General features: G+C 31.0%; 1 protein-coding gene and 2 long non-coding RNA genes across 7 annotated transcripts; 2 read left to right on the top strand and 1 right to left on the bottom strand.

Moving 5' to 3' along the window:
- Positions 1–350: 350 nt before the first annotated feature.
- Positions 351–5,455, bottom strand: LOC125576244. Of its 5 annotated transcripts, XR_007314650.1 has the most exons (7): positions 4,331–5,454; positions 3,969–4,122; positions 3,535–3,765; positions 3,354–3,435; positions 3,127–3,214; positions 2,648–2,758; positions 351–2,565 (listed from the first exon to the last, which is right to left on the bottom strand). It is a non-coding gene; the product is annotated as an uncharacterized LOC125576244 (long non-coding RNA). The 5 variants fall into 5 exon arrangements; XR_007314651.1 differs by having other exon boundaries at positions 351–2,758; positions 3,969–4,136; positions 4,331–5,455; XR_007314653.1 differs by having other exon boundaries at positions 351–2,758; positions 3,535–3,758; positions 3,969–4,136; positions 4,331–5,455.
- Positions 5,456–8,707: 3,252 nt separating this feature from the next.
- Positions 8,708–10,677, top strand: LOC106353477 (UDP-galactose transporter 1). Its single transcript, XM_013793236.3, has 5 exons — positions 8,708–9,149; positions 9,219–9,468; positions 9,560–9,767; positions 9,976–10,207; positions 10,281–10,677. The coding sequence occupies exons 1-5, from the start codon at positions 9,054–9,056 to the stop codon at positions 10,503–10,505; spliced, it is 1,011 nt and encodes a 336-aa protein (XP_013648690.2). The 5' UTR covers positions 8,708–9,053; the 3' UTR covers positions 10,506–10,677.
- A 1,743-nt stretch (positions 10,678–12,420) lies between these two features.
- Positions 12,421–14,307, top strand: LOC125576243. The gene is made up of 2 exons (XR_007314648.1): positions 12,421–13,392; positions 13,949–14,307. It is a non-coding gene; the product is annotated as an uncharacterized LOC125576243 (long non-coding RNA).
- The last annotated feature ends 11,833 nt before the right edge of the window (positions 14,308–26,140 follow it).

Genomic DNA, 26,140 nt, shown 5'->3' with positions numbered 1-26,140 from the left:
AGTGAGGAAGATGAAAAGAGTCCATTGAATGGGTTCAATTAAGAATTGATGAGTGTAGATAGTGGTGAAGTTATTGTTTGAAACGCATCTGGAGAGAATAGCAATGGAAGATATCGAAGCTAGAAAATGGAAGGGGAAACCGAAAAAAAGAAAACACGAACGAAATTAAGGTTGTGTTCTGCAATTTCTTTTTCACTTGGACAATATGTCGGGCCTAAAAAAAACGAAGAAGCCCAAAATCATTAACAACAAATCCCTAAACGAAACAAAAGAATCCAACGTGGACGATGGAAGCAATTTAACTGGCCGGATTTTTGAATTGTTAGATTTGTCTTTTTAATTTGTATGTCAATTTCTATTTTTTACAATTTTTGTACTTTTTCATTATAAATTTAGAGTAGTCATTTTTTGTTTTATTTCAAATTAATATTTTACTGTTGTTTTGTTTTATTTATTGTATATATGAAAAAATTTCCTTAAGCCGTATCAAATTTATTTATTTGGTTATATAATAGGTTATTATTATTTGAAACCAATAGTGCGGAAGACAACAATTAATATGATAAATATGAGGAATTGACATTGCGTATTAATTTTTTCATATTATAGTTGTGTATCTTTGATTCATTTACTTGAAAATGACTAAAATATCACTTTAAGTCAATGCATGGCAAAAACAATTCTGATCAAGTTACACAGTTAATAATTTTGTTCTAGGTTTACATTAACATTTTCCAATTGACTATTATATACTTATCTTAGGAAATAGAACTGAGATCATTTTTAAAATGTGTGATAATATAATATTGAATTTCAATAAAACAAATTTAGCAATTTCTAATATATCAGGATTTAAAAGTCTGTTTCTAACATATAATAGTGTACTATATTAATTCTAAAACAAATATTGTTTGCATATTATTTTAAAACAATTTAGACATTTTTTTGTAGTTTTCTATTAATATAATTTTTTAGACATTTGATGCATTAACCAATTGGCCAGCAATGAGTGTTATTCTTCCATGATCACACACCTAAAAGGACTAACAATGTTTAAGGTGAATGTAATGTTTTTATAATACTAATTATGTTTCATTTTAATTGTCATTTTCGATTTGTGCATACAGATGTAAAAAAAAAATTAATTTTGTATATTACTAAAATAAAATATCATTAGTTATACACTTAATCACATTTCAATCAGTAAAAAATAGACTGAAGAATACAAAAATCATATAACATATAAAGTTAATCAATTATGTATTTAAATTCTAAAACAACATTTATCTTGAAACAAACAATTTACTCTACAACAACAATTAAATTAAAATGAAAATAGTAGTAATTTTTGAATTTCATAAGAGATTATATCAAAAAAAATTTTAATATGTACTTTTATACTCAATTAAAATATAATTGCTTAAAACTTCATTTACCATAAATGCTAAATTTTCTTACATTCACAATAATTAAATTTTTCGTACATTCACAATAGTTACATATATATTAAAATGAGAGTCAAGTGTGTATAATTGATTTTACACCAACTACTAATCTAAAACTCTAATATACTACTCCCTCTGTTGCAAATCATATATGTTTTACAATTTTTACACATATTAAATCTTATTTTTGTGAATATATATTTATTTAAGTCTTAGTTATAAATATATATTTTGTGATTTATATTTCTTATAATTCTAAACCGGTAAGAAGTCAAGAAATGCAATTAGTATTTGAAATTTAGAATTTATCATTATTAGTTAATAAAATGTATTGAAAATACAAAAATGTATCTTTGAAAAAATAAATTTCCGCTAAAACATACAGTTTTATGTGTATAATTGAAAGTCTCATAATCTTAACGAAAACTTGAAATTTTATGATTTTGAATATTAAAAAAACACGTGGACCCAATAACGTTTTCAAATTTACAAATTCCCTTCTGTAATACAAAAAATATTCTCCTTCGTGTGGAGATTATTTAAAAGTAATAGTAGTAGAAAACATTTGTTTTGAACAATCTTTTTTGTCCAGGGGATTGATTATGTGTATTGTTCAAACCTTTTGGTCTTTTTCTCGGATCTCAATCTTTTTATTATTATTCTTTCTCTTTGAATCCTTTCCTCGATCCAACCTGCTACTACAGTTTCTTATTATGCAAAATCAAACTACTTCTGAAGATTTGTTTAGCATATTAAGACATTCACAACTCCTTTAGTATCGGGAAAACGTTTTAATAAACGCAGTGGACAATCAACCCATTTGATTTGATTTTAAAGAAAAAGATAAATGGTAGCAACATTCATTCGACTTCATCGATAACATATCAACGATCTTTCACTTTTATTAAGCTTTAAAGTTTCAAAAGATGCAACAACGTCACTGACACAAACTCTATTGACAAACAACATGCTATGTGCAACTGAGATACTAAGGAAATAACTAAAACATAAAGCACTTTTACTACTTGTCTTCTCATACTTGTTTGGGGAAGCTCAGAGTCGTGGGCTACGTCCATCGTTTTGATTGATCTGCATAGAGGAGAAGAGATATAGACAAAATCTGCAAGGACATGGTAAGAAGCTTAGATCTGCTGCATCCATCTCTTGAGGGCATATAAGACATGCATTCATCACATCATCACCTTATTTCTTCTGATCATACTTCATATTTTTTCTACTTAAATTGTGATGAATTGCCTTTTCTGGTGAAGCTTCTTGGTGGCACTTGCACTCTCCTGCTCTTCTTCATATTGCTGCAGAGAAGCAATGAATATTGTGATATTTTGACATTAGCACAAGAGAAAAGACATAGCAATAAACAACCATTATCATTGCACAAAATCAGACATATATTATCTGGTGGGTTCCACTTACTCGGCAAATAATAATACCGAAGACGACATCCCCTAATAAGGAACTTATATTATTGATATTAAGAACAAACATACATAAATTAACAGATTTATATAGACATGTTGAGTAGGCTAGATTACAGAGAACGATGGTTATCAATTTGAGGGGTTTTAAATTATGAGAAAATTTGGCTGTGCAAATAGCCAGAGAAAAAGTGTCAGAAATAAAATTGTAGCATATACTAAGACCTCTTGGAACAGAGAATTACCATGTCTCCCTCACTGCGTATAGCACAGTTTAAGATTTGTTTCACACCTTAGCTAGCTCCATCAGTGGAGAATATGAGTTTTGGATCACTGAGATATGAAAATAACAAACAAAAGGCTTGAGCTGGCTTTCCTTTTACAACAAATACATTTCATGAAAACAAAACTGAAAGCTGGTTTTCCTTTTACAACAAATACATTCCATGAAAACAAAACTGAAAGCAATCACCTGGGATACCCATCAAGTCATTCAATGAACTCAGCAACCTCTTTCCTAGCTTCCAGAAGGCCTCTTGAGTCACTGTAAGCACCTGATGACACACATAGAAAGGAAATAAAATTTTGATATTTCCTCACGAAACCTTTGCAAAGAAAAGATAATGCTCAGCTCTTGGAAATATCATTCATACCTTCAGGTTTATGGAGTACCTGAGGCAGTTAACTCACCAGGCTACCAATACGGGCAACTGAATCAAAACATCCCTGTTGGTCACAGTTATACAACGGTACAGGGCTATTCAGTTCCAGGAAGTCATATTCAATCTCCCTACCCTTCAGCTAGAGCAGGTCCTACGCCAAAGCAGTCCCATATAATTGTCCAGACTCCTCAGTATATGCAGAGTAGTGATTCATCCTGATGGCTAAAATTATATATAATTAGATATATATATATATATATATATATATATATATATATATACGTGGTGAAGAAATGTCAGCAGCTTATGTAATATTCAACCCAAATTAGTCCTAAACGAACTGAAGATCACATGCTTCATTGTAAGTCTCTTTTTCTAGATTAAAGCCAATATGTAAAAGCACAAGATGATCCAAAAGTGTATACCTTTTTAGAGATGCGAGGGTAGGGAAGATAATGTTCCTTCTAGGGAAAACTCACCACTTACGGCATACTGACACTTCTTCATGTTTTCATTCAGAGATCATATTCGACAGACATTTATCTTCACACCTTACAGCAATCGCTACGGCACTTTAACCTTATCGAGAAAAACTAAAAAATTGTGAGAAGATTGGATCAAGCGAATCGACATGAAAACTACAAAGCGACGGCTTTTCAAATAGGTTATCAACACCATTGAAGGAAAAAAGAAATTGATCATCGCCATAACTTTAGATTCGAAATACTAATTCAGATTCGGGTGGACCTGGTGAGATGTCCTTGAAATACAAACTACAGAGACTTACCGTGGAGACATGGGACTTTCAGTTGGATTTTGTTGCCAAAGCTTCCGGAAAGAAACTCTGATGACATCAAAAGAGAGAGAGAAAGAGAGAGAGAGAGAGAGAGAGAGAGAGAGATTAGAGATAACTCTTACGAATATGGATCAATGGATCGCTTACGGATTTGGATGGCTTGAGGATTGAAGCCATCCTGATTGGCTCCTCGAGAAGGAGATGGCTCGAATGCATCTTTGGTGAGTAAAGAGAGAGATCTCAGATGAGCGACGACGGCGAACGGAGAGAAAGATGTGTGACGGCGAACGGAGAGAAAGATGTGCGAAGTTTGGTTTGATTTACTTTATGCGATTGAGATTAGACTGTCAAATCTTTTCTTTTAAATCCAAATGTTTTCAATTCTTCAGGTTTCATATCGGAGAAAACGAAGAGGTGGAGAGGAAGATGATGAGTTCATGTGGCGTCAACTTCAGTTTTCATTTGTCGATTTGGGCAAAAAAAGCAAGCCCAAACGTGATGGGTAAGTCCAAATTTAATTACATATAAATTACCTTGCCCAAATTTACGCTCAGCTGACGTGTTTAAAAAAAAAACATGATTGGTTGAATTTATTTTAGGACGTAGACACTTTAAGAGAGCTTTATTAGTCCCTTTTAATATAGGATAGATTATAACTGATTGTCGTCTACGACTATGAAGCAGAATTTTCAAACGATTGATCAGCGTCTAACGGTTTTTAAAGCTTTCAGAATATGTGGCATAATGATCCTTGGCATAATGATTTGTTCTTTTGTTGATTTCATAGCATCATCATTATTTTATTTTTTTTGATAATCATTATCATCATTATATTTGTTTTGCATATCAGATTCAACTCATCATTTACTGGTGTCGAAGCAAGCAAAGGGATCACAAACATCACCACACATGTGCTATTGTGCTTCATACAACCATACACACTTGGTGGCAACTGGCAACTGATCAGACTCTTGTTTCCAGTTAAATTTTGGGTTTATAAACCTTAGGATCAACAATTTTCAATATTTGAAAATTTGAAACCTGCAACAAGAATGCGACTAATGTGGTTATTGATAGGCCGAGTTTCTCTAAGGCTTCGAATGGAACGCAGATCAAATAAACGCAGATCAAACACAAAATGCAGATCATACAGAACAAATGCAGATCATGCAGATCAAGCAGAACAAATGCAGATCAAACTAATTTAATAAAGAGAAAAAGACTAGGATAACACCAAACCAAGTTTTTGTTCCCAAAGTAGCACTCAAGGCTCAAATTCACAAAAATAGGTTTCATTAAAGAGGTAAATATACACTTATACCTCTTGGGTTAATTAATCCAAACCTTAGGGTTTAGAGTTAAGGGGTGGGGTTTTGGAATTAGGTTTAAAATTTTATAAAAAATAAAAAATAAAAATAAAAATTTTTAAAACAGTTTTAAAAAGTATTTTTAAATTATAAAAAGAAAATTTGAAAAAAAAATAAAAACAAATTTCAAAAAAAAAATTTCAAAAAAAAAAATATAAAAATTTCGAATCTGAAAACATATAATCTGAAACTATAAAATAAATTTCTTTTATTTTTATTATTTTTATTTTTATTTTTATTTATTTATTTTTATTTATTTTTATTTGTTTATTTAATTTCAAACCAATGGTATTAGAGATATTTTACCCTTTAATGAATGTCATTTTTGTGACTTTCTCCTTCTAGTGTTATTTTTGAGACATAAACTTCAAAAGGTACTATTATTGACAATTGCCCTTTAATAAATTATCGTAATTAAATACATATTGAATTTTTCAATAAAAGTTAAATATCTCAACAAAGTACAATTTATTATAAATAAGTAATAAATATAATTTGACAAAAATATCATCATTCTAATAAATATAGTAAAATTGTAAATTACATGAAAATTTATCACAATTACAAAAATTATAAAGAGTATTCTTGTTTTGCTCTTATTTTTTGTATTTTTATTTAAGTTTTCGGTTCTTTATTACCAGTTGTTTCAACTATAGAATTAATTAAGCATGTGTATAAAAACTGAGAACAGAGAACCGAACCAGAACCAAACCGAAATAACAAACCCAAAACTAAAGTTCAAAAATAACCGAATGGTTCCTGTATTTCTTAGCCAAAAAAATGAAACCGAACCAAAATAATTATAATATTTAGTATTAGAAATACCAAATATTCTAAACATATTACTTTACACCGAACTATAGAAAAAAGTTCAAAATACTCGAATATTTTTCCTAAAGTATTTTAAATTATCTAAAATATCCTAGAGGACCGAATTACTCGAATAGTTTTTATCCAAAATATTAAAAAAAAATTCTGAATTGTACAATTTATTAAATATTATTAATTTTAAACTGTAAATTAATCATTATTATTTATAATTCGTTGAAAACCTAACTAAAAGCGTGCTGAAAAAAAAAACTATCTAAAAGCATACTTTAGATTTTTGAATTATTTTTAGTTGATGTAGATATATGAAACAATTAAAAATATAAAATAATTAATTAAAAATAATATAAAAATATTGCTTTTATTAAAATAAAAAATTAATTAAATAAAATATGAAAATACATGCATATGTTATAATATATCTTTAGAGAACAAGTGAACTTTTTACTTAGTATTACCGAATATAGATTTAATTTAATTTAATCAAAATAAATAAATTATTATATCACTTATAGATAATAGACTAAAAAAAAAGAAAAAAGAAAAAAAAAATGCTACACAACCGTAGGTCACCTGCCTATCATCCACTCCCTCTAGCCATAAAATGCATGTATGTGTTATAATATATATTTAGAGAATAAGTAAAAATTTAATTTGTTTTAAATCAAAAGAAATAAAATCTTATACTATTTATAGATAATAGATTTAATAAAGTTGCAAATGCTTGTTTGAATCTTTATAACGTTAACAAAAAAAAGTTGCAAATGCTTTTGACAAAAAAAATCTTAGAAAGCTCTTTTCAAAAAAAAAAAAATCTACAAAGCCTATTGGACAACTGCATATCGACAGCCTTCCTCCTCCCTGTTTTAGTTGCAGTACAAAAAAGCAACACAATTTTGGTCTGGATGCAGTACATTAATTTTTTATTATTTCTTTTTGTTCTGCAATTTTATTTGTGAATGGGTATAAATTGCAGTTCTCTCTGCATTTTTAATTCTCCTGCATCTCTCCTGCGTTTCCCCTGCTGTACATTCATAGCCTAAATAGATGTATTTTTCTTTACTTGTAGGTTTTTCTTACCCTATTTCTCGAATGGGTTTCATCATTTGCTTGTGGAACATTGGTTTATGCACGTCACGGAATCATTGCTTACATTATGCAAAAAGGGAAACTAAAACTTGCTGCCTACTTCATTCAAACTTGTCTATTATATATTCCTAGCTTATTGTTCACATAAAGTGTGACCAGCAGATGGCTTGACGTTTTAGTGATTTGACCAAGTCAGTCAAAACTCAATATACAGAAACAATACATATGTCAAAATTGGTATAGTATGTATTTTATACAAATATATCATGCATTTTTGCTTTTGATACTGTACATATGAAATCTTTTTAGAGATTCAAATATATATACTTTCTCTAATTTATAACGACCGGTGATCTTCCATTCATGAATGAATGTCATCGCCGTTTTCTTTTACAATTCGACTGCCTATTATATCAAGAAAACTTAAGACTCTATTAGGTTTAAAAGGCTATCTCGTAGTTTTCCTGAATCTTCTGCATTCTATTTATAACTAAAAAAAACTGAGTCGCTTGGTCCATAAATTTGATAACTTTTAACTTGAATTAAAAAATGCTACAAGTATATTATATCAGTTGGTAGTTTCGGCATTTAGTTCCAAAAATAAGTTTCTTGTTTATAATTTGATAAATTACAAACAATAAACAGTAGAGTAAAGGTAGAGTATACACATAACGTATAGCTTGCTGACAGAAAACGTTATTAGAAACAAAAAATGCATCTAGAACTTGTACGATATATAATCAATAAAAAAGATATTCCATACCCAATTAATATAAACAAAAAAATAGAAGTAGCAGTGGGAAGTCAACGTCATGTTACAAGTATATTCATCGGACGGCAGTGATCTCCTCCCCATACCCTCGGAAGTACGTGTGACAAAATACTACAATCTATAAAATTGCTGAAACAACACAATTACTTTTCGACTGTGACTATAAAACAAAGATAACGTTTCAATGTAACACCAAAAACGTTACAAATGAAATACAGTTTTCGTGATAATTTTACTCTATTTTCTTATTTTAATTGTATTTTCGGATGAATCAAATAAAATAATTTAATTGTAAAAAGTATTTCTTATACTAAAAAATAAAAAAAATGGAAACATACGGAAGACTGCAAAACCATTGTTTTCATGGCGTAAGAGAGAGAAACAGGGAGAGAGAAGGAGAAGAAGAAAATTCGAAACAAATCACACGGAACCAGACCAGAGCTCCTCTCCTCTCCTCTCTGCTACCGTTACCTTCTCCAACCTTCATTTTCATTAGTGTTTCCTCTCTCTCTCTCTCTCTCTCTCTCTCTCTCTCTCTCTCTCTCTCTCTCTCTCTCTCTCTCTCCACCTCCTAAAACTCTTAAAACTTTTGGTGGGTTTTGGTCTTTCCGCGATCTGATTTCGAAAGTCCTTAACTTTCCGGGAGAAAGAGATTCAGATGGAGGAGGGAAGCGTGTTCAGATCGGTGCTAGCGATTCTTCAGTGGTGGGGCTTCAACGTTACCGTCATCATCATGAACAAATGGATCTTCCAGGTATCATCACTTTATTCATCTGATCTCTCTCTCTTGTGAATCTAAAGTTTACACCTTTTTTTAATGCAGAAACTGGATTTCAAGTTCCCACTATCGGTTTCGTGTGTTCACTTCATATGCTCATCGATTGGAGCTTACATTGTGATCAAAGTCTTGAAGCTTAAACCTTTGATCGTCGTTGAGGCGGAGGATCGATGGAGGAGGATCTTCCCTATGTCTTTCGTCTTCTGTATCAACATCGTGTTGGGGAATGTCAGTCTTAGATACATTCCTGTTTCTTTCATGCAGACTATTAAGTCCTTCACTCCAGCTACTACAGGTTAGGGGTTTGAGATGTGATCATTGTCTTTTGTCTGTTCTTGGATCTCAAGAGAGTCTCTGATTGTTTGTTTCTTGTTGTGTTGGAGCAGTTGTGTTACAGTGGCTGGTCTGGAGGAAGTACTTTGAGTGGCGTATTTGGGCGTCTCTTGTCCCCATTGTTGGAGGGATTCTTCTGACTTCTGTTACAGAGCTTAGCTTTAACATGTTTGGATTCTGTGCTGCTCTGTTTGGGTGTTTAGCTACTTCCACTAAGACCATTCTTGCTGAATCTCTTCTTCATGGTTACAAGTTTGACAGGTCAGTGCTCTTCCTCATGTGTTTCTTTCTATGATCAATTACAGTGTCTCTAGTTGTGTCTTCATTTGATGAGATGCCATCTTAGTCTTAGTCTTAATTGAAAATGTGATTGATGTATCTCTCTTTCCGGTTAAAGAGTCAATCAGATGAGCTTTGTGAGAAGTTAAGCAATGAATTGATTGTTCTCTCTTCTTTCTTTTAATGTTAGCATAAACACAGTATACTACATGGCGCCTTTCGCCACCATGATCCTCGGGATACCTGCACTACTACTGGAAGGCAACGGGATTATGAGTTGGTTTGAATCACACCCGTCTCCATGGTCAGCACTCATCATTATCTTCAGTTCTGGTGTGTTGGCCTTCTGTCTCAACTTCTCAATCTTCTATGTCATTCACTCAACGACTGCAGTCACATTCAATGTAGCTGGAAACCTCAAGGTAACCAAAACAAATCTTTAACTCCATAACCCACTATCGTATATGAATGCATGGTTCATGGTACTTTTGGCAGGTTGCGGTGGCTGTATTGGTGTCATGGTTGATATTCCGTAACCCAATATCGTATATGAATGCTGTTGGATGTGGGATCACGCTTGTGGGCTGCACATTCTATGGATACGTAAGGCATATGCTTTCGCAGCAAACGCCTGGAACTCCTAGGACTCCTCGAACACCAAGAAACAAGATGGAGTTGCTTCCTCTTGTCAATAACGATAAACTCGAAGGCAAAGTCTGATCTCAGATCACTGTTCACTGCTGCACAAGATAGAATTTAGAAATAACATTTTGTTTTTTGGGATGTTGTTGTTTTGTTTTGGGATCGTAGAAGAGATAATGGTTATTCTTATTTATTTCTCTGTGATATGTAGAATCTATAGTTTATCTAATACAATTTTCATTATACTTAAGGAGGTAAGTAGATAAGTACAAAAAAACTTTGATAAATGAAGAAATCATGCACTAACGTTATAGAGAATGATCTGCTAATTTCTGCTAAGTTATTTATGTGCAAACGTGTATTAAACTCTTCTCGAACTGTGTTGTAACCTTTTTCTCTTGACCTGAACTCAACATCAGGAGAGAAAGCAATTATATTCAGAAACTATGGTGACAATTAGTTGGTAACTGACCTTCTAGAGGAAAAGTTAAAAACGATGCAAACAGTATTTTTTTAGATTGATATAAAATCTTATGATAGGAAATGACAAAGAGTAGCACAAAAAAAGGTAATGACAAAGATATCAGATGTATCAATGGTAGAACTAATTATTTTAGTACTATAAATCTATGTTATTAAAACTGAAATACAAAATAGAACTAACTATATTTTCAATAGACGTATCACATTTTTCTCTCCTTATTTTCACTCATCGTAACTACTTTATTAATTGATTTTTTTCCAAATAATTTAACACCATGTATTACAGAAATACAAAACAAAACTTTTTTCACACTTCTTAACTAATTTATTAATTGTCTTTACCATAATAATTCATCACTTAAATGATTTTTTTTTCATTCGTGACAATAATTAAAATCAGTTAACAAATAAATTTTTATTTGATTACATAATCAGTTAGGTATAGATATTTAGGTATCATTTCGGGTATATATATTGGTTCTTCCGGATATCAAGTTTTTTTTGGATTTTGAAATTAGGCTATGCTTGGATGTAATAAATTTTTGGGTGGGGTTTGAGTCGGGTCCTTTTAAGTTCGGGTGGGTTTGCTTCTCATATGTAGGAACATAAAAATGAACAAAAAACCTATATATTTAAAAATATCATTAAACAATTTATATCAACAATAATAAACAATCATCCGCAAGCTCTAGTTAAAATTTAAGTTAACTACAGTAGTTACTTTCTGTACTCTTAGTATTTTGGATAAAACATGATAGTTTGGATAAAAATACCCAAAAAAATTGTGTCTAATGAGTGTTGTTGGTTACTTTTGGTTATTTTTGAGTAATTTGGATACAAAATTTTGAACCAAATCGGATACTTTGGTTATTTTGAGTATAAATATCCAAATCTGTTTTAGAAAAATATAAAAAATATATAAATTATTATAAAAGTTTTTTTTTCTTTTTGAATTCAAGTATTATCAAAGTTTTGTTTATGAGTTAAATTTAAGCCCCAATAATACGAAGTAGTAATAGAATCATTTACAATCTAATATTTTAAATAACATTGGATTTGTATGTGATTAAACAATCATCAAACCAACAATAGTAGATTTTATTAAAAATGTTCAAACCAGTAAATCAATAAAGACATGATCTGAAAATATAGCGATCATTCAAATCTAACTCCCACTAATACTTCATAAAATCAAGACACTATTAGTCAAGTTAGATTTGTAGATATTTAAATGTTTGAAAATGTAGCTATAACTATTAACTGGTGTAAAAAGCGATTAATTAAGTATCCAATTTTTTTAAGTTTATTCATGTTTATATTTCTTTGATTGGTTCTGATTCATGAGCAATGTTTCTTGTTGTGTCTTCATTGGAGTGATTTTACATCTATTGCACTAGATAATCATGTGATGCTATCTTAGTCTTAATTGAAAAAGCATTCATCGTAATTGGTTTAGCTACAAATGTGATTCATTGTAATTAAAGTAGTAATGCACGCTAGAAACATTGGATTTCTGAAGGCTGTGTGCACACGTTCTTGCAGTCGTCATTCTTCTTACAAATTCCCGAGTGTGGAAATCTATAGTTACATTTACCTGACAAAAATATTTAAAAATAAATCAGTTCATTTTATTATATCATTCAGTTATGAAGAATTAGAGTAAGAAAAGATATATTACTATAGTAAGTTAGCTAACTGTAAGTTTTTGGTCAATTACTAATTAAGGGAAGCATTTCAGATTTAAGAGGTTATAGAATATATTTTATATGTATATATCTGTGTTTTCATTATCTTAGATGTATATATTTTTTATTTTAATAAAAAGTTTACAAATAAAATTATAAAAAAATAAAGAAAACTTAAGTGAATTTTTAGTAAAACTTTAGTAATTTTTATTCAATAAATTTCATTACTAAATATATATATAAATTACTTTAAATATTTATTAACGCTAGATTTTATTAAAAATATTGTAACCAACAATATGATCTGAAATTTTTTACAGTCACACAAATCCAACTCCCACTAATACTCCATAAAACTAAGACAATATTAATTAAGTTAAAATTATACATATTTAAATGTTTAGAAATGTAACCAAAACTATTATCCGATGTAAAAGCGATTAATTAAGTGTCCAAAATTGTTAGATTTATTCAAGTTTATATTTCTTTGATAATATAGAATATTAAATTTAATAAATGAAAAGCATAATATGTGTGATGGCAACTCAAGAAGCGATCTAGGGTTTTGATGTTCTCTCGGCGATGGGATCCCGGAATCGGTGAGGAGGTTTGGATTGGAATAGGAAATCATCAAGATAAGATTCATGGAGATACGGAAAAGAGATTTCTTTCAGATCTCAGGCGATTTGAAGTGATAAGAGGAAAATGGGAATTGGGGACACTAAGGAAAATCAGGATAATAGCGAAGCTGATCTCGATTTCGGTCATCATCAAGACGAAATTGCAGGATAATAAAGGTATAACCTCTGATTACTCCACTACTACGACTTTCTTTTGTTTGGAAAGAATAGGGAGAATCAATGGGGTATGGAGAATTGGGATCTATTGTGGAATTGGTAATGAAATATTATGGACGATAACGGATTCGCGATACAATTTCGAGATTGAGTTTGAAAGTATCGATTCGGAAAGATATAGTATTATCAAAAAATTCTCTGGTGTGGAGAAAGGGAAATTTGGGATCAATATAAAAGGCTGTGCTGGTTTTCTCTTTGTTGTTTGTTCTTTGGGGTTATGGGTATTATGGTTTTAGTTATTCTTTGGTCCTTAAGAGTCTTTGCGAAGCTTGATATTTTGTATAACCGGTGGAATAATAATGGGCGTTTGGTTTGCTGGCACTTCGGGACTTTAGAGATGGCTTTCATAATTGTTTCTGTTATATATTGTGGCTTTTTTATTTTATATGGGATGTGTGGAAAGGTATTTGTGGCTATGTGGGTTGATAGCTTTAATTTCATGTGGACGTTGCTTTCTGTATGGGGAAGATGGTTATGTTGTTTTTGTTTTTACCAGGCACAGACTAAACTAGTATATAGTTATTTTGATTACAAGGCTGACCAAGTGCTCAGGCAGGAGTGGACAAGCAAGGTAGTGATTATGGAATGGAGAATAAGGCTACAAAGGTATGGCATTCTGGTCTACAGACAGAAGGACGTGACAATGATTGATGACTTAATGAAGCTAATGGATTACATTCTCTATGAAGATCGGGGGTGTGTAAGCTTCAGTGGTTTGGATCTGTTATTATTGGTGATTTTGGTTGACAGCGGGGCTGTTACGTTTGGATTTACGGTGGGTACTAAGAATGTCCTTTTATACTATCTTGGTGCGAATTTTTGTAATCATAGTAGTCTATTGGTAAGTGTGTGTAATACTAGGGATTAACCCGGGCTACGCCCGGGATTTTTTATTTTTTTCTAATTTAAATTGTTAAATCATTTATATTTAGGTTATGATATATATTTATATAAATGTTAAGATACATGTCATAATTAAAATTTGTTTTTAAACTTTAACACGTTAAATTAACATATTTTTTACTATTTAAATATGTTTTTGTAATTTTGTTGGCTATCTATTTATCATATTTAGCAAAACTATATGTTGAGTGTTGGAATAAATGTTTTAGATATTTAATTAAACTGTAGAATATTTTTGGATCGACCACATGCTCAATAATCGATTGATCCGTAAAAAGATGGTCGATCTCCTTGGCCATGTAAGTACAATTTTAGCAAAAATATCTTTGATTTTCAAATATTAAGTTTATAACTATTCTTTTGAATATTGTTTATGTAAATATTTTTTGTGATGTTTGAATTTGTGATGTTCGTATACTTAACCTAGATGATATTGATGTTTAACAATTTATTGTTTTCTGGAAATAGAAAATAATGATATATCAAAACGTATCTAATACTTGTTAAATGATAGTATAATGTAAATTACATTCATTATTTGAAAATAACCATTTGTTGTTTTTATTTTTTTTTAAATCAGAAATTATTTTTATTTAAAAACATTATTCATATATAATATAATAGTTTAAGTTTGGAAGATTAATCTATATATATAAATTATGTATATTTTTTAAAAAATAATTTAAGATATTATACATTGAGTAACTAAATAAAAGCTGAATTTCTTATCTTGAAAATCAAATATTTATATTTTTGTCTTCACGTTAGACTCACCAATCCATCATAGTGTGAGGTTGATGTTGATGTTATAATGAGTTTTATAAGGACTTTCTTGATGTAAAACTATACATTTTTATTTTTTTTGTTTAATATGGTATTTCCATTTTAATATAATTTACTACCATTTTAAGATAGATGTACATTTTAAGATAGATGCTTAAATCTTAATGTTCTTTTTCTATTTTTTAAAATGTTTATTTCCATTTCTTAAATTTTTTTACGTAATATCTATATTTTATATTTTAAAATAGATATTTAAATCTTAATGTACTTTTTCCATTTTTTCAAATTGTGTATTAACTTATATTATATATTTTACATTTTAAGATAGATGTTTAATGCTTAATGAACTTTTTCCATTTTTTAAAAAAAGTTGTGTATTTACTTATTATTATATAGATAATTCATATATTATATATTTACATTATTTACTTATTATTTATTGATAATTCATATATTATATATATTTAATGCTTAATGTTTATTTCCACTTCATGACTTTTTATTTACTTAATATCTCTATTTTACATTTTAAGATAGATGTTTAAATCTTAATGTACGTTTTCCTTTTTTTTTTAAATTGTATATTTCCATTTGTTATACTTTCTATTTACGTAATATCTATATTTTAAATTTTAAGATATATTTTTAAATCTTAATGTAATTTTCCATTTTTTAAATTGGGTATTTACTTATATTATATATTTACTTATGATTTATTTTTCTTTATATTGTGTATTTCTATTTCTTATACTTTCTATTTACTAATAGTTTTATATTTTAAGATAGATTTACATTTTACGATAGATATTTAAATACTAATGTACTTCTTCCATTTTTTTAAATTGTGTATTTCCTTTTCTTATACTTTCTATTTGGGTAATATCTATATTTTACATTTTAAGATAGATGTTTAAATCTTAATATACTTTTTCCATTGTTTTTAAGTTGTGTATTTCTTTTTCTTATAGTTTATATTTACTTAATATCCATATTTTACATTTTAAGATAGATGTTTAAATCTTAATGTATTTTTCCATTTTTAATGTAAAACGGCAATGTTTAATACAAGAACTTGGACAAATAGTCAAATAGTTATATTTATGTTTTTTTTTTCTTTTTTATATAAAATGGTAATGTTACATTATGAAGATAAGCCATTTCTTTTAGTGAAAATGATAATCTTACATATGTTTAATGTAGTTTTTTTTTATGTTGTATGTTTAAATATTATTGTTATTTTTAAATGTAAAATAGTAATCTTACATATGCTTAATGTATTATTTCCATTTTTTATGTTGTATGTTTACATATTATTTATTATTTTCTAAATTATATATGGAGATAAACCGTCTTTTTTTTAGTGAAAAATGGTATTTTACATATGTTTAATGTAGTTTTTCCATTTTTATGTTGTATGTTTACATTTTATTTTTTAAAAATAAAAATGTAAAATGATAATCTTACATATGTTTAATGTAGTATTTCCATTTTTTATGTTGTATTTTTACATATATTTATTATTTGCAAAATTATATAGAATGTTTTTTGTTTTTTTTATAAAACGGTAATGTTACATTATGAAGATAAGCCGTCTTTTTTTTTAAGTGAAAAATGATAATCTTACATATTTTTAATGTAGTTTTTCCATTTTTTGTGCTGTATGTTTACATATTATTTATAATTTTCGAAAATTAGTAAAATTAAAATGTAAAACTATATTTTATGCAATTTGTCATCTTTCGGAAGAAGTTTTTTTTGCTGATGTGGACGCTCTATGGAGCCTTAAAAGGTCAATTTTATTAGTATTTTTTTTATAAAACGGTAATGTTACATTATGGAGATAAACCGTCTTTTTTTTTAAGTGAAAAATGGTAATCTTACATATCTTTAATGTAGTTTTTTCATTTTTATGCTGTATGTTTACATATTATTTATAATTTTCGAAAATTAGTAATATTAAAATGTAAAACTATATTTTATGCCACGTGTCATCTTTCGGGAGAAGTTTTTTTGCTGATGTGGACGCTCTATGGAGCCTCAAAAGGTCCCTTTTATTAGTATAGATTGGTGTGTTTATGTGTGGGACTAAACTGGATTCAGCTGAGTTTTACTGTGTTTGTAATATGTTTTTTTCAAAAATATATATCCAGTGGTACTCTTGGTCATTGTATAATATTACAAATACATGTACGTCCTATTCTTTTGGTCAAAATGGGAGAATGGGGTTTTCTTTGGTGCAGCTGATGCAATGGCTGCATTTGGTCTCTTTAAACCAAATACAGTTTAGTTTGGGATGTACGGAAAGGAACATTACAAAGTGGTATAGAGGTGACTGGTGGCTCTCTCTGAGTTTTTATGGAGTTTTATGGAATGGTTACAACGAATGGAATATATTTGGATTGGAGAAAGAGGGTATCATTACACCCGTAATTTTGACTCTTTGGAGCATTTAAAAGATTATTATTTTTTTTTTAAATGAGAGTTTTAAGTTGGAATTGTCGAGGAATGGGCAGCAAGTGGACTATAAGCTATTTGAGCGAGATAAGACATAAACATAAACCGGATTTTCTGTTTTTAGCAGAAACAAAGCAAGAACCAGGATTTGTCCAAAAATTTCAAGATCACTTTGGATATGATAATTTGGTTACAGTAGATCCATTGGGGAGAAGTGGGGGACTAGCACTTTTTTATAATAACGAGTATCAGGTGAGGGTATTATATTCTAGCAATCGAATGATTGATGTGGAAGCGGAGGCTCTTGGTAAAAAGGTTTATATTACCTTTGTTTATGGGGATCCGGTTCAAAAGATGCGAGAGCAAGTGTGGGAACGTTTAACTAGGTATGGACTAGTGCGTTCTGAGCCCTGGTTTATTATTGGTGATCTTAATGAGATCAGAGGAAATCATGAAAAAGATGGAGGATCTTTGAGGAGTGCGGATTCTTTTATTCCTTTTAATAATATGATACGGAATAGTGGCTTACTCGAGTTTCCGGCACGGGGGAACAAAATGTCATGGCAAGGGAGAAGAGGAAAAGGCAAAGGGGCAGTGACAGTTAGATGTCGTCTAGATCGTGCTTTGGCGAATGAAGAGTGGCACACCTTATTTCCATGTTCTTTTACAGAGTATTTAGGATTGGTGTCTTCTGATCATCGGCCAATGGTGGCTTATCTTGAGGATAAAGTCACTAGAAGGAAAGGACAATTTCGGTTTGATAAGAGGTGGATTGGACAGGCGGGTCTCATGGAATCAATTACAATGGGTTGGATAGACTATAACGAAAGACGAGATGAAGGAAGATCACAGAACATCGTGGAAAAAATTAGTAATTGTCGTCACGAAATTGCTAAGTGGCGGAAAGATAATCCCCCTTATGGAAAGGAAAAAATAAGTGAATTACAACAAGCTCTTGAAGCGGTCCAAACAGATAATTCTAGGTCTCAAGAGGATATTTTGGAGGTTTCTAGGAAATTACAAGATGCATATAAGGACGAGGAAGATTACTGGCACCAGAAAAGTCGGAACATGTGGTATTCATCTGGAGATCTTAATACAAAATTTTATCATGCTCTAACTAAGCAACGAAGGGTCCGTAATAGAATTGTTGGATTACATGATATTGATGGGAATTGGATTACAGAGGATACTGGCGTGGAAAAGGTGGCAATTGATTATTTTGAGGATCTATTTAGTACCACATCCCCATCGGAATTCGATAGTTTTCTTACAGAGGTTACACCGGGAATTACTCCTCAGATGAATCAACATTTGTTGAGGCTAGCGACGGAGGAGGAGGTTAAAGAGGTTTTGTTTATGATGCACCCAGAAAAGGCGCCAGGACCGGATGGAATGACAGCTCTGTTCTTCCAACACTCATGGCATATTATTAAGAATGATTTAGTAGAGATGGTGAATAATTTTTTGGTTTCGGGAGAAATGGATACAAGATTAAATATTACTAATATATGTATGATTCCAAAAACAGAGAGACCCACAAGGATGACGGAATTGAGGCCTATTAGTCTTTGTAATGTAGGGTACAAAATTATTTCGAAGGTTTTATGCCAGCGGCTGAAAATTTATCTTCCTTTGCTCATTTCCGAAACTCAGTCGGCTTTTGTGGTAGGAAGGTTGATCTCTGATAATATTCTTATCGCTCAGGAGATGTTTCATGGACTGCGGACTAATAAAGCATGTAAAGGAAAGTATATGGCAATCAAAACGGATATGAGCAAAGCGTATGATAGAGTGGAGTGGGACTTTATAAAGGCCTTATTACAGAAACTGGGATTTGACCTTCATTGGATTAAATTAATGATGGAATGTATATCATCGGTGGAATATAGGGTTCTCATAAATGGACAACCACGTGGCTGCATTATTCCCCGTAGGGGCTTACGTCAAGGAGATCCTTTATCACCTTATCTATTTATTCTGTGTACTGAGGCTTTAATTGCAAATATAAAGAAGGCAGAGAGAGGGCATCAATTAACAGGGATGAAGGTAGCAAGAGCCTGCCCGTCGATTTCTCATTTGCTTTTTGCGGATGATAGCCTTTTCTTTTGTAAAGCTCAAAAAGAAGAGTGTCAAACCATTCTCAGAATTTTAAAGGAGTATGAGGCAGTTTCAGGACAATTAATAAATTTTGATAAGTCTTCAATACAATTTGGATATAAGATTGAAGAATCTGTTAGGCAAGAATTAAGAGATATTTTGGGAATCCAGAATCTTGGAGGAATGGGATCCTACCTGGGTTTACCGGAAAATATGGGGGGCTCAAAGATCCAAGTGTTTAGTTTTGTACAAGATCGTTTAAATAATCGAGTCAATGGGTGGACTTTTAAGTTCTTTACAAAAGGAGGAAAGGAAGTGATCATTAAATCAGTGATTACAGCATTACCAAATCATACGATGTCCTGCTACCGATTACCAAAAGCAACAGTAAAGAAACTAACGAGTGCGGTATCACAATTCTGGTGGAGTCCAGGGGGAAGCACAAGGGGTATGCATTGGAAATCATGGGACAAGGTATGTGCAAATAAGGATGAAGGAGGTTTGGGGTTTAAAGACATCACTGATTTCAATACGGCGATGCTGGGTAAACAGCTATGGCGTCTGATAGAAAAGCCAAACACTTTATTTTCTCGAGTTTTCAAAGGTCGGTATTATAGGAATGCTTCCCCATTGGAACCGATTCGTTCATATTCTCCGTCATATGGCTGGCGGAGTATTGTTTCTGCTAGATCTCTGGTTAGCAAAGGACTAATTAAACGGGTGGGATCAGGGTCTTCTATATCTGTATGGAATGATCCTTGGCTCCCAACCACTCGCCCGAGACCAGCTAATAAAAATCAACACAATTTATATCCGGACCTTACTGTAGAGTCCCTCATTGACTCTACTTCGCGTACTTGGAATTTAGAGGCAATTCGGACATTGGTGGATCCTCAGGATGCGAAACTTATAGAAAGCATACCATTGAGCAGGACTCAGAGGGTGGATAAAGATGGATGGCACTTTACAAAAAATGGAAAATATACGGTCAAATCAGGATATCAGGTCGAGCGGATTTATCCAGATAGAGAAAGACCACCGCTACTGATTGGTCCCACAGTTGATGTTTTGAAGGCTTACTGCTGGAAAATACGGTGCCCACCAAAGTTGAAACATTTCTTATGGCAACTGGTGTCAGGATGTATAGCAGTGCGGAAGAATTTACAAGCGAGGGGGATCCATGGGGATATTTGTTGTGCCAGATGTGGAGCTCCTGAGGAATCGACAAATCATGTATTTTTTGAATGTCCTCCAGCTCTTCAGGTCTGGGCTCTTTCGAAGATACCATCAAATCAAGATATTTTTCCAACTAGATCCCTCTTCACAAATATGGATCATCTATTCTGGAGAGTTCTCCCGCAGATGGAGGATCATCAGTTTGCATGGATACTATGGTATATTTGGAAAGCTAGGAATAATAAAGTTTTCAGTAATTTGGATATAGATCCTATGGATACGCTTGAATTGGCTGATACAGAGTCAACACTGTGGGCTGAGGCACAAGTAGTGAATGACCAGAGGACGACACCACAAATAATAGATGCGATATTGCCGTCGATCTCAGGACGATGGTGTTTTACAGATGGCTCGTGGAAAGAGGGGGATGGTTTTTCAGGACAAGGTTGGCTTAGTACTTTGGAAGGTTTTGATGGATTGTTGGGGGCGAGGAATGTTAGGGCTAGTCTATCGCCTCTTCATGCAGAGATTGAAGCGTTGCTCTGGGCAATGGAATGTATGAGGAATTTACGTCAATTTCAGGTTACGTTTGCAACGGATTGTTCTCAATTGGTAAAGATGGTTTCCGAACCAGAAGAATGGCCAGCTTTTGCAAATTATTTGGAAGATATCAAGACCCTGAAAGAGAGCTTCACCCGATCAGAGATTATCTATGTACCACGGACGCAAAATTCAAAGGCGGATCGTCTAGCTCGCAGTGCTAGAAAGCAACCGTCTTTTGTTGTTCACATGGATTCAGATCACCCGGTTTGGTTTACAGAGTCTGTATGAGTCTGTATTGTTGATGACAAAAAAAAAAAAAAATAAATATAGAATATTAAATTTATCTAAAACGTTTGTAGAAACTCTAAGGAGGAAACTAACACATTAAGGTTATGCGTATATCAATGCTAGAGAGATTGATCTCTAATCTGTGTTATAGGGGGTGATTGGTTGGGTTGTAGGAAGTGACTTTAGCTTTAATTTCCATCTACAACCTTAAATACTACCAATCATGATTTATCTTAGTTTTTAAAGCTACAACCAAAAACCTAAAGCTACAGCAAAAACATACAAAAAATAATTGTAAGAATCTTATTTTCTAAAGCCCCATCTTTTTAGCTGTAGGAAATTTTAAAGCTACAACCCTTAAAGCTAAATCAAAAATTCTACAGACTAAATTCTAAAGTAAATTTTCTATAGTTACAGTCCAACCAATCACCCCCATATTACTGAACAAACATTTTCTAACTCTTCTTGAAACGTGGATTCTTTCCCATTTCTATACAATGAAACTGGTTTATTATTCATGACTAATTTATATATATGTTATGTTGACCCAAAAGTGCAATATTTTGAGGATAGATTGACAAATAATGTCGGAGATTCTATTGAACTGAACTTAAACGTATCCCGCGTTAAAACATGAATTATGTTTCCTTCTTTTTTATTTGTTGCACTTTTAAAATTAAATAAATACATTTATTGTGATTCATTGACCTATTAGATAATATGTTTAGCTAATTATTATTCTAATTAATATTTGGTATCATAAATTTGTATAATACCAACTGATATATTTCCGCCATCAATTTTTTAGCGACCGTCTTGTCCACCTGGTATTAATGTTTCAAGGCCTCCAATCCAAACATCAGCCTAAAACTTGTCCTTAAAAATCAATTAAGAAGTAAACTGTTATGCCTTTCGGAATAAAGATTCTCAAAATATCAGTTCTCATGATGACTAACCAAGTCAAGAAGTAAACTGTTATGTATTCGTATAGCTTCATGTTTTTCCATAAGCCTAAATTTTTAGTAGAGAAGCAGATTCAATACACAGGTTATCTAGGGACAAGTTTATCAAACAGTGATGGAAAGAAGAAAATAATTGATAACAATTAAATGATTGCTACTTGTTTCTAGTAGTATAGTATTTCTTTCTTACAGAATATAATATTTTATTTAAATTAACTGATTTATAGTTTAGTATTGAAATCTATTGAATAAAACTTACTAAATTTTTACTAAAATTTTTCTAAAGGTTTACTAGAAATTACTAAAGTTTTACTAAATTTTTTCTTATTTTAATTTATATAATATTAAGCCTACTGTAAAAATAATTTGAAAAAGAGATATTTATTTAAAAGATAAAATAATATTATTTTACTATGACAACACTGTCCGCATATAAAAACCAATCTGAAACAAAATGTGGTTGCTTACATCTCCATTTATGCTTCACGGTGAACCTGTCATCTCCATATATACCCACTCCTTGGTCTATTTTAGATTAATGTAGGTGGTGGAAGATTATTTTTTGGTCATTTGGTCCATATGAGATTTTAGTCCAGATCCGAACATGGAATATCAAGATCCGCTGCTGCTTGCCTGGTTCCTTTTATCTCTGATTTCAATCATAGCTGAAAGAACCCTGACAATCTGGGACATCTCTGCTTCCATCTCGCAGCATGAACCTGCCAGTTCAGCTACCTCCTGGACGCTCTGTTGTGTTTCATAGTCTTTTTCAATGTCGTTTTCAATGGACTTCCAGAAGTCGTCTTTCTTCTTCTCGAACCACATGGCAATGACATCTTCAGATCTGTCGCTGTCGGAGTTGTAAGCTTTCTTACCAGTTATAAGCTCCAACAAAATGACTCCAAAGCTGTAGACATCTGCCTTCCTCGAAAGTATTTCTCCTTCTGTAATTACAAACATTTCACCTGTTAGTTACAAAAAAAAAGAAAAATATATATTGCTGAATTAGATATAGATATTTACAGAGGAAATAAGAAAGACATACCGAAGTACTGGTTATCTTAATAGTTAAATATCATGATTAATATATATTATATCAAATGTTTTACATATCAAAACTTTATTTAAGAGGTTCTATAATAGATTTTATATGTATATATCTTTGTTTTAGTTATTGTATATGTATATGTTTTTCTTTCTAATATATAATTTACAAAAGCAAAATTTTAGAAATTTTAAAGAAAAATTAAGTAACTTTTAGTAAGACTTTAGTAATTTTTTAGTAAAAGTTTGAAACAAAAATATAATTCGTGACGACGACAATATAACGTACACTTACCTCTCAGTAGTAAAACATACAATACTTTGTACATATCACTTGCATTTCAAATGTGAGAGTAATAGTAAATGCAAAAACAAATACAAAAGAATGTCATTTTATTTTTAAAACAGCTGAATATTTTTCTTATTGAATACACATAGTGTCGTGCCTAGCATTTACAAATTTTTATTATAAGTTTTTTCTTAAAATATAACCAAGCATAGACGTCCTCTTAAGGGTGTTAGAAAGAGATGCTGATTATCAACCGAGCAGGGAGAAGAGGAATAACTGAACATCTCTGACACAATGTCAAAGCTAAAGATAGTTTCATCTGTCTCCCCCAACTCATAGTCAAGATACCAAAAAATATAGCCACCAACTAGAGTCCCTCTTCTCGATAATTAATCATGATCATATAAATGTTTGTCAGTGTGAAAATCAATCATTCTTGGACTAGATTTCAGTGTCAGTATTTCTGCTTGACGTTTAAATTTATTGTAGCTTCCGCGCCACAAATCATAAAATTGTATGCATGGAATAAGTAAAATCTTGTAGTCTTTGATAGAGTGATCATACCAAAATCCCCAATGAGAAGAAATATAAAAGTGTTCATTTGTCAGTGTTGGTATTGTTCTTACCTCTCTCAAAGATGGGTTCCATACAACAACCATATCATCAAACACTACACAAAAGGCCCATTATATTGACCAGCTACAAAATATTGTTTATCTGAATGATCATTCAAAGTCAAATCACGGTCTTGGACTAGCATATTTGTCGTTTTGCTACTTCTGTCAACACGTTCATAAACATAGCTATTGCGAGGATTCAAGCCACTCACAAATAACATATTTGGCGCGAACGCAGTATGTTTCCTGATAAATCCCTCGTCTTGGAACAATAATCTTCATGTTTTGCAGTCTTGCAGACAAATCTAAACCGAATTATATCATTCACCGGAACTCTAATGAGTATCTCCGCAAGTAAATCAAATGGAAGTTCACTCATCTTATTCTATTGTTACTAAAAAGTTTAAAATGTTTTGAGATAACACAAATTTAGAGGATCTCAATCTATCTTCAGCTTTATATAATTCAGTAATTTCTATGAAAGATCGTCAAAATTTCTTACAACAGCCTAAGCTGCATTTTCCTATCAATAATAAATAAGAAATCATTATCATTTGTGGCCTTGAGTACAGTCATTTTTTAGCTGGAAAAGCATTAAAGAATTTTTTTTTGAATACTTTACCAAAATAAGATATTTTCTAGATCTCTTTTTAAAAAAAAAATCTTCATGCTCTAAGTATATCCAAATACTATTCCATTTGTTTCATTTCAATTCATATGCAATGTATATACATGTGATTACTATAAATTTTAGACTTATTCTTGGGTTCACTTCCTAGAGTGAACCTCTAAGTTCACCAACCAATAGGATTTTATTATTTCAAATTCGATATATTTTATAAAAGAAAACAAAATACTATCAAGTTATATTATGTTTTAAAAATAAAAGGTAAAAAGAAATAAATAAAAATAATAATAATTACGAAAAAAAAATTTAACATCGTCAAAAAAAAAATAAACTCTAAATCTTAAAACCTAAACCCTTGGATAAATTATAAACCCTTGGATAAATCCTAAAGTCTTAAATCTTTACAAAAGGACCATAGAAGCCCAGGTATGAAGTTTATAAACCAGTTGAAGCCAGATAAGATGAGTTAACGCAATAAAAGAAGAATAATTTTGAGAAGAGGGTCACCAAATATATATTGTGAGATTTTACATGCAAGTGTCTAGAAGTATCTAAATATTGTAAATACAGGTTTTGTAGGAACGAAAACAAAAACGTCACTACCTTAGAAGTAAAAGGAACACATGCGTTGATTTTGAAATCTGAAATTATATTCTTCAAAGGGCAAAAAGGAAACATGGATAGCAATTACAAATTAGGTTTGTTTAAAAACATGGATAGGAATTTTTTAAAAAAATTGTTTGGAAACATATATTATAGTTTAAAAGTAAGTTTGTTTGGATACATGAATTGCAGTTTAAAAAATAGGTTTGTTTAGATACATAGATTGCAATTTAAAAAATAGGTTTGTTTGAAAACATGTATAGCACTATATTAAAAAGAAAAAAAAAGTAATGAGCTT

Source organism: Brassica napus, chromosome A7, assembly GCF_020379485.1.
Source record: "Brassica napus cultivar Da-Ae chromosome A7, Da-Ae, whole genome shotgun sequence".
Lineage (NCBI taxonomy): Eukaryota > Viridiplantae > Streptophyta > Magnoliopsida > Brassicales > Brassicaceae > Brassica > Brassica napus.
The sequence above is the reverse complement of the archived record's forward strand: the minus strand, read 5'-3'. Positions and strand labels throughout refer to the sequence as shown.

Excerpts from the sequence above, each read along its gene's own strand:
- LOC106353477 (XM_013793236.3), top strand. The coding sequence starts at position 9,054 with ATGGAGGAGGGAAGCGTGTTCAGATCGGTGCTAGCGATTCTTCAGTGG. Across the intron at positions 9,469-9,559 it reads CTTCACTCCAGCTACTACAG|TTGTGTTACAGTGGCTGGTC; the intron begins GTTAGGGGTTTG and ends GTGTTGGAGCAG. Across the intron at positions 10,208-10,280 it reads ATGTAGCTGGAAACCTCAAG|GTTGCGGTGGCTGTATTGGT; the intron begins GTAACCAAAACA and ends TACTTTTGGCAG.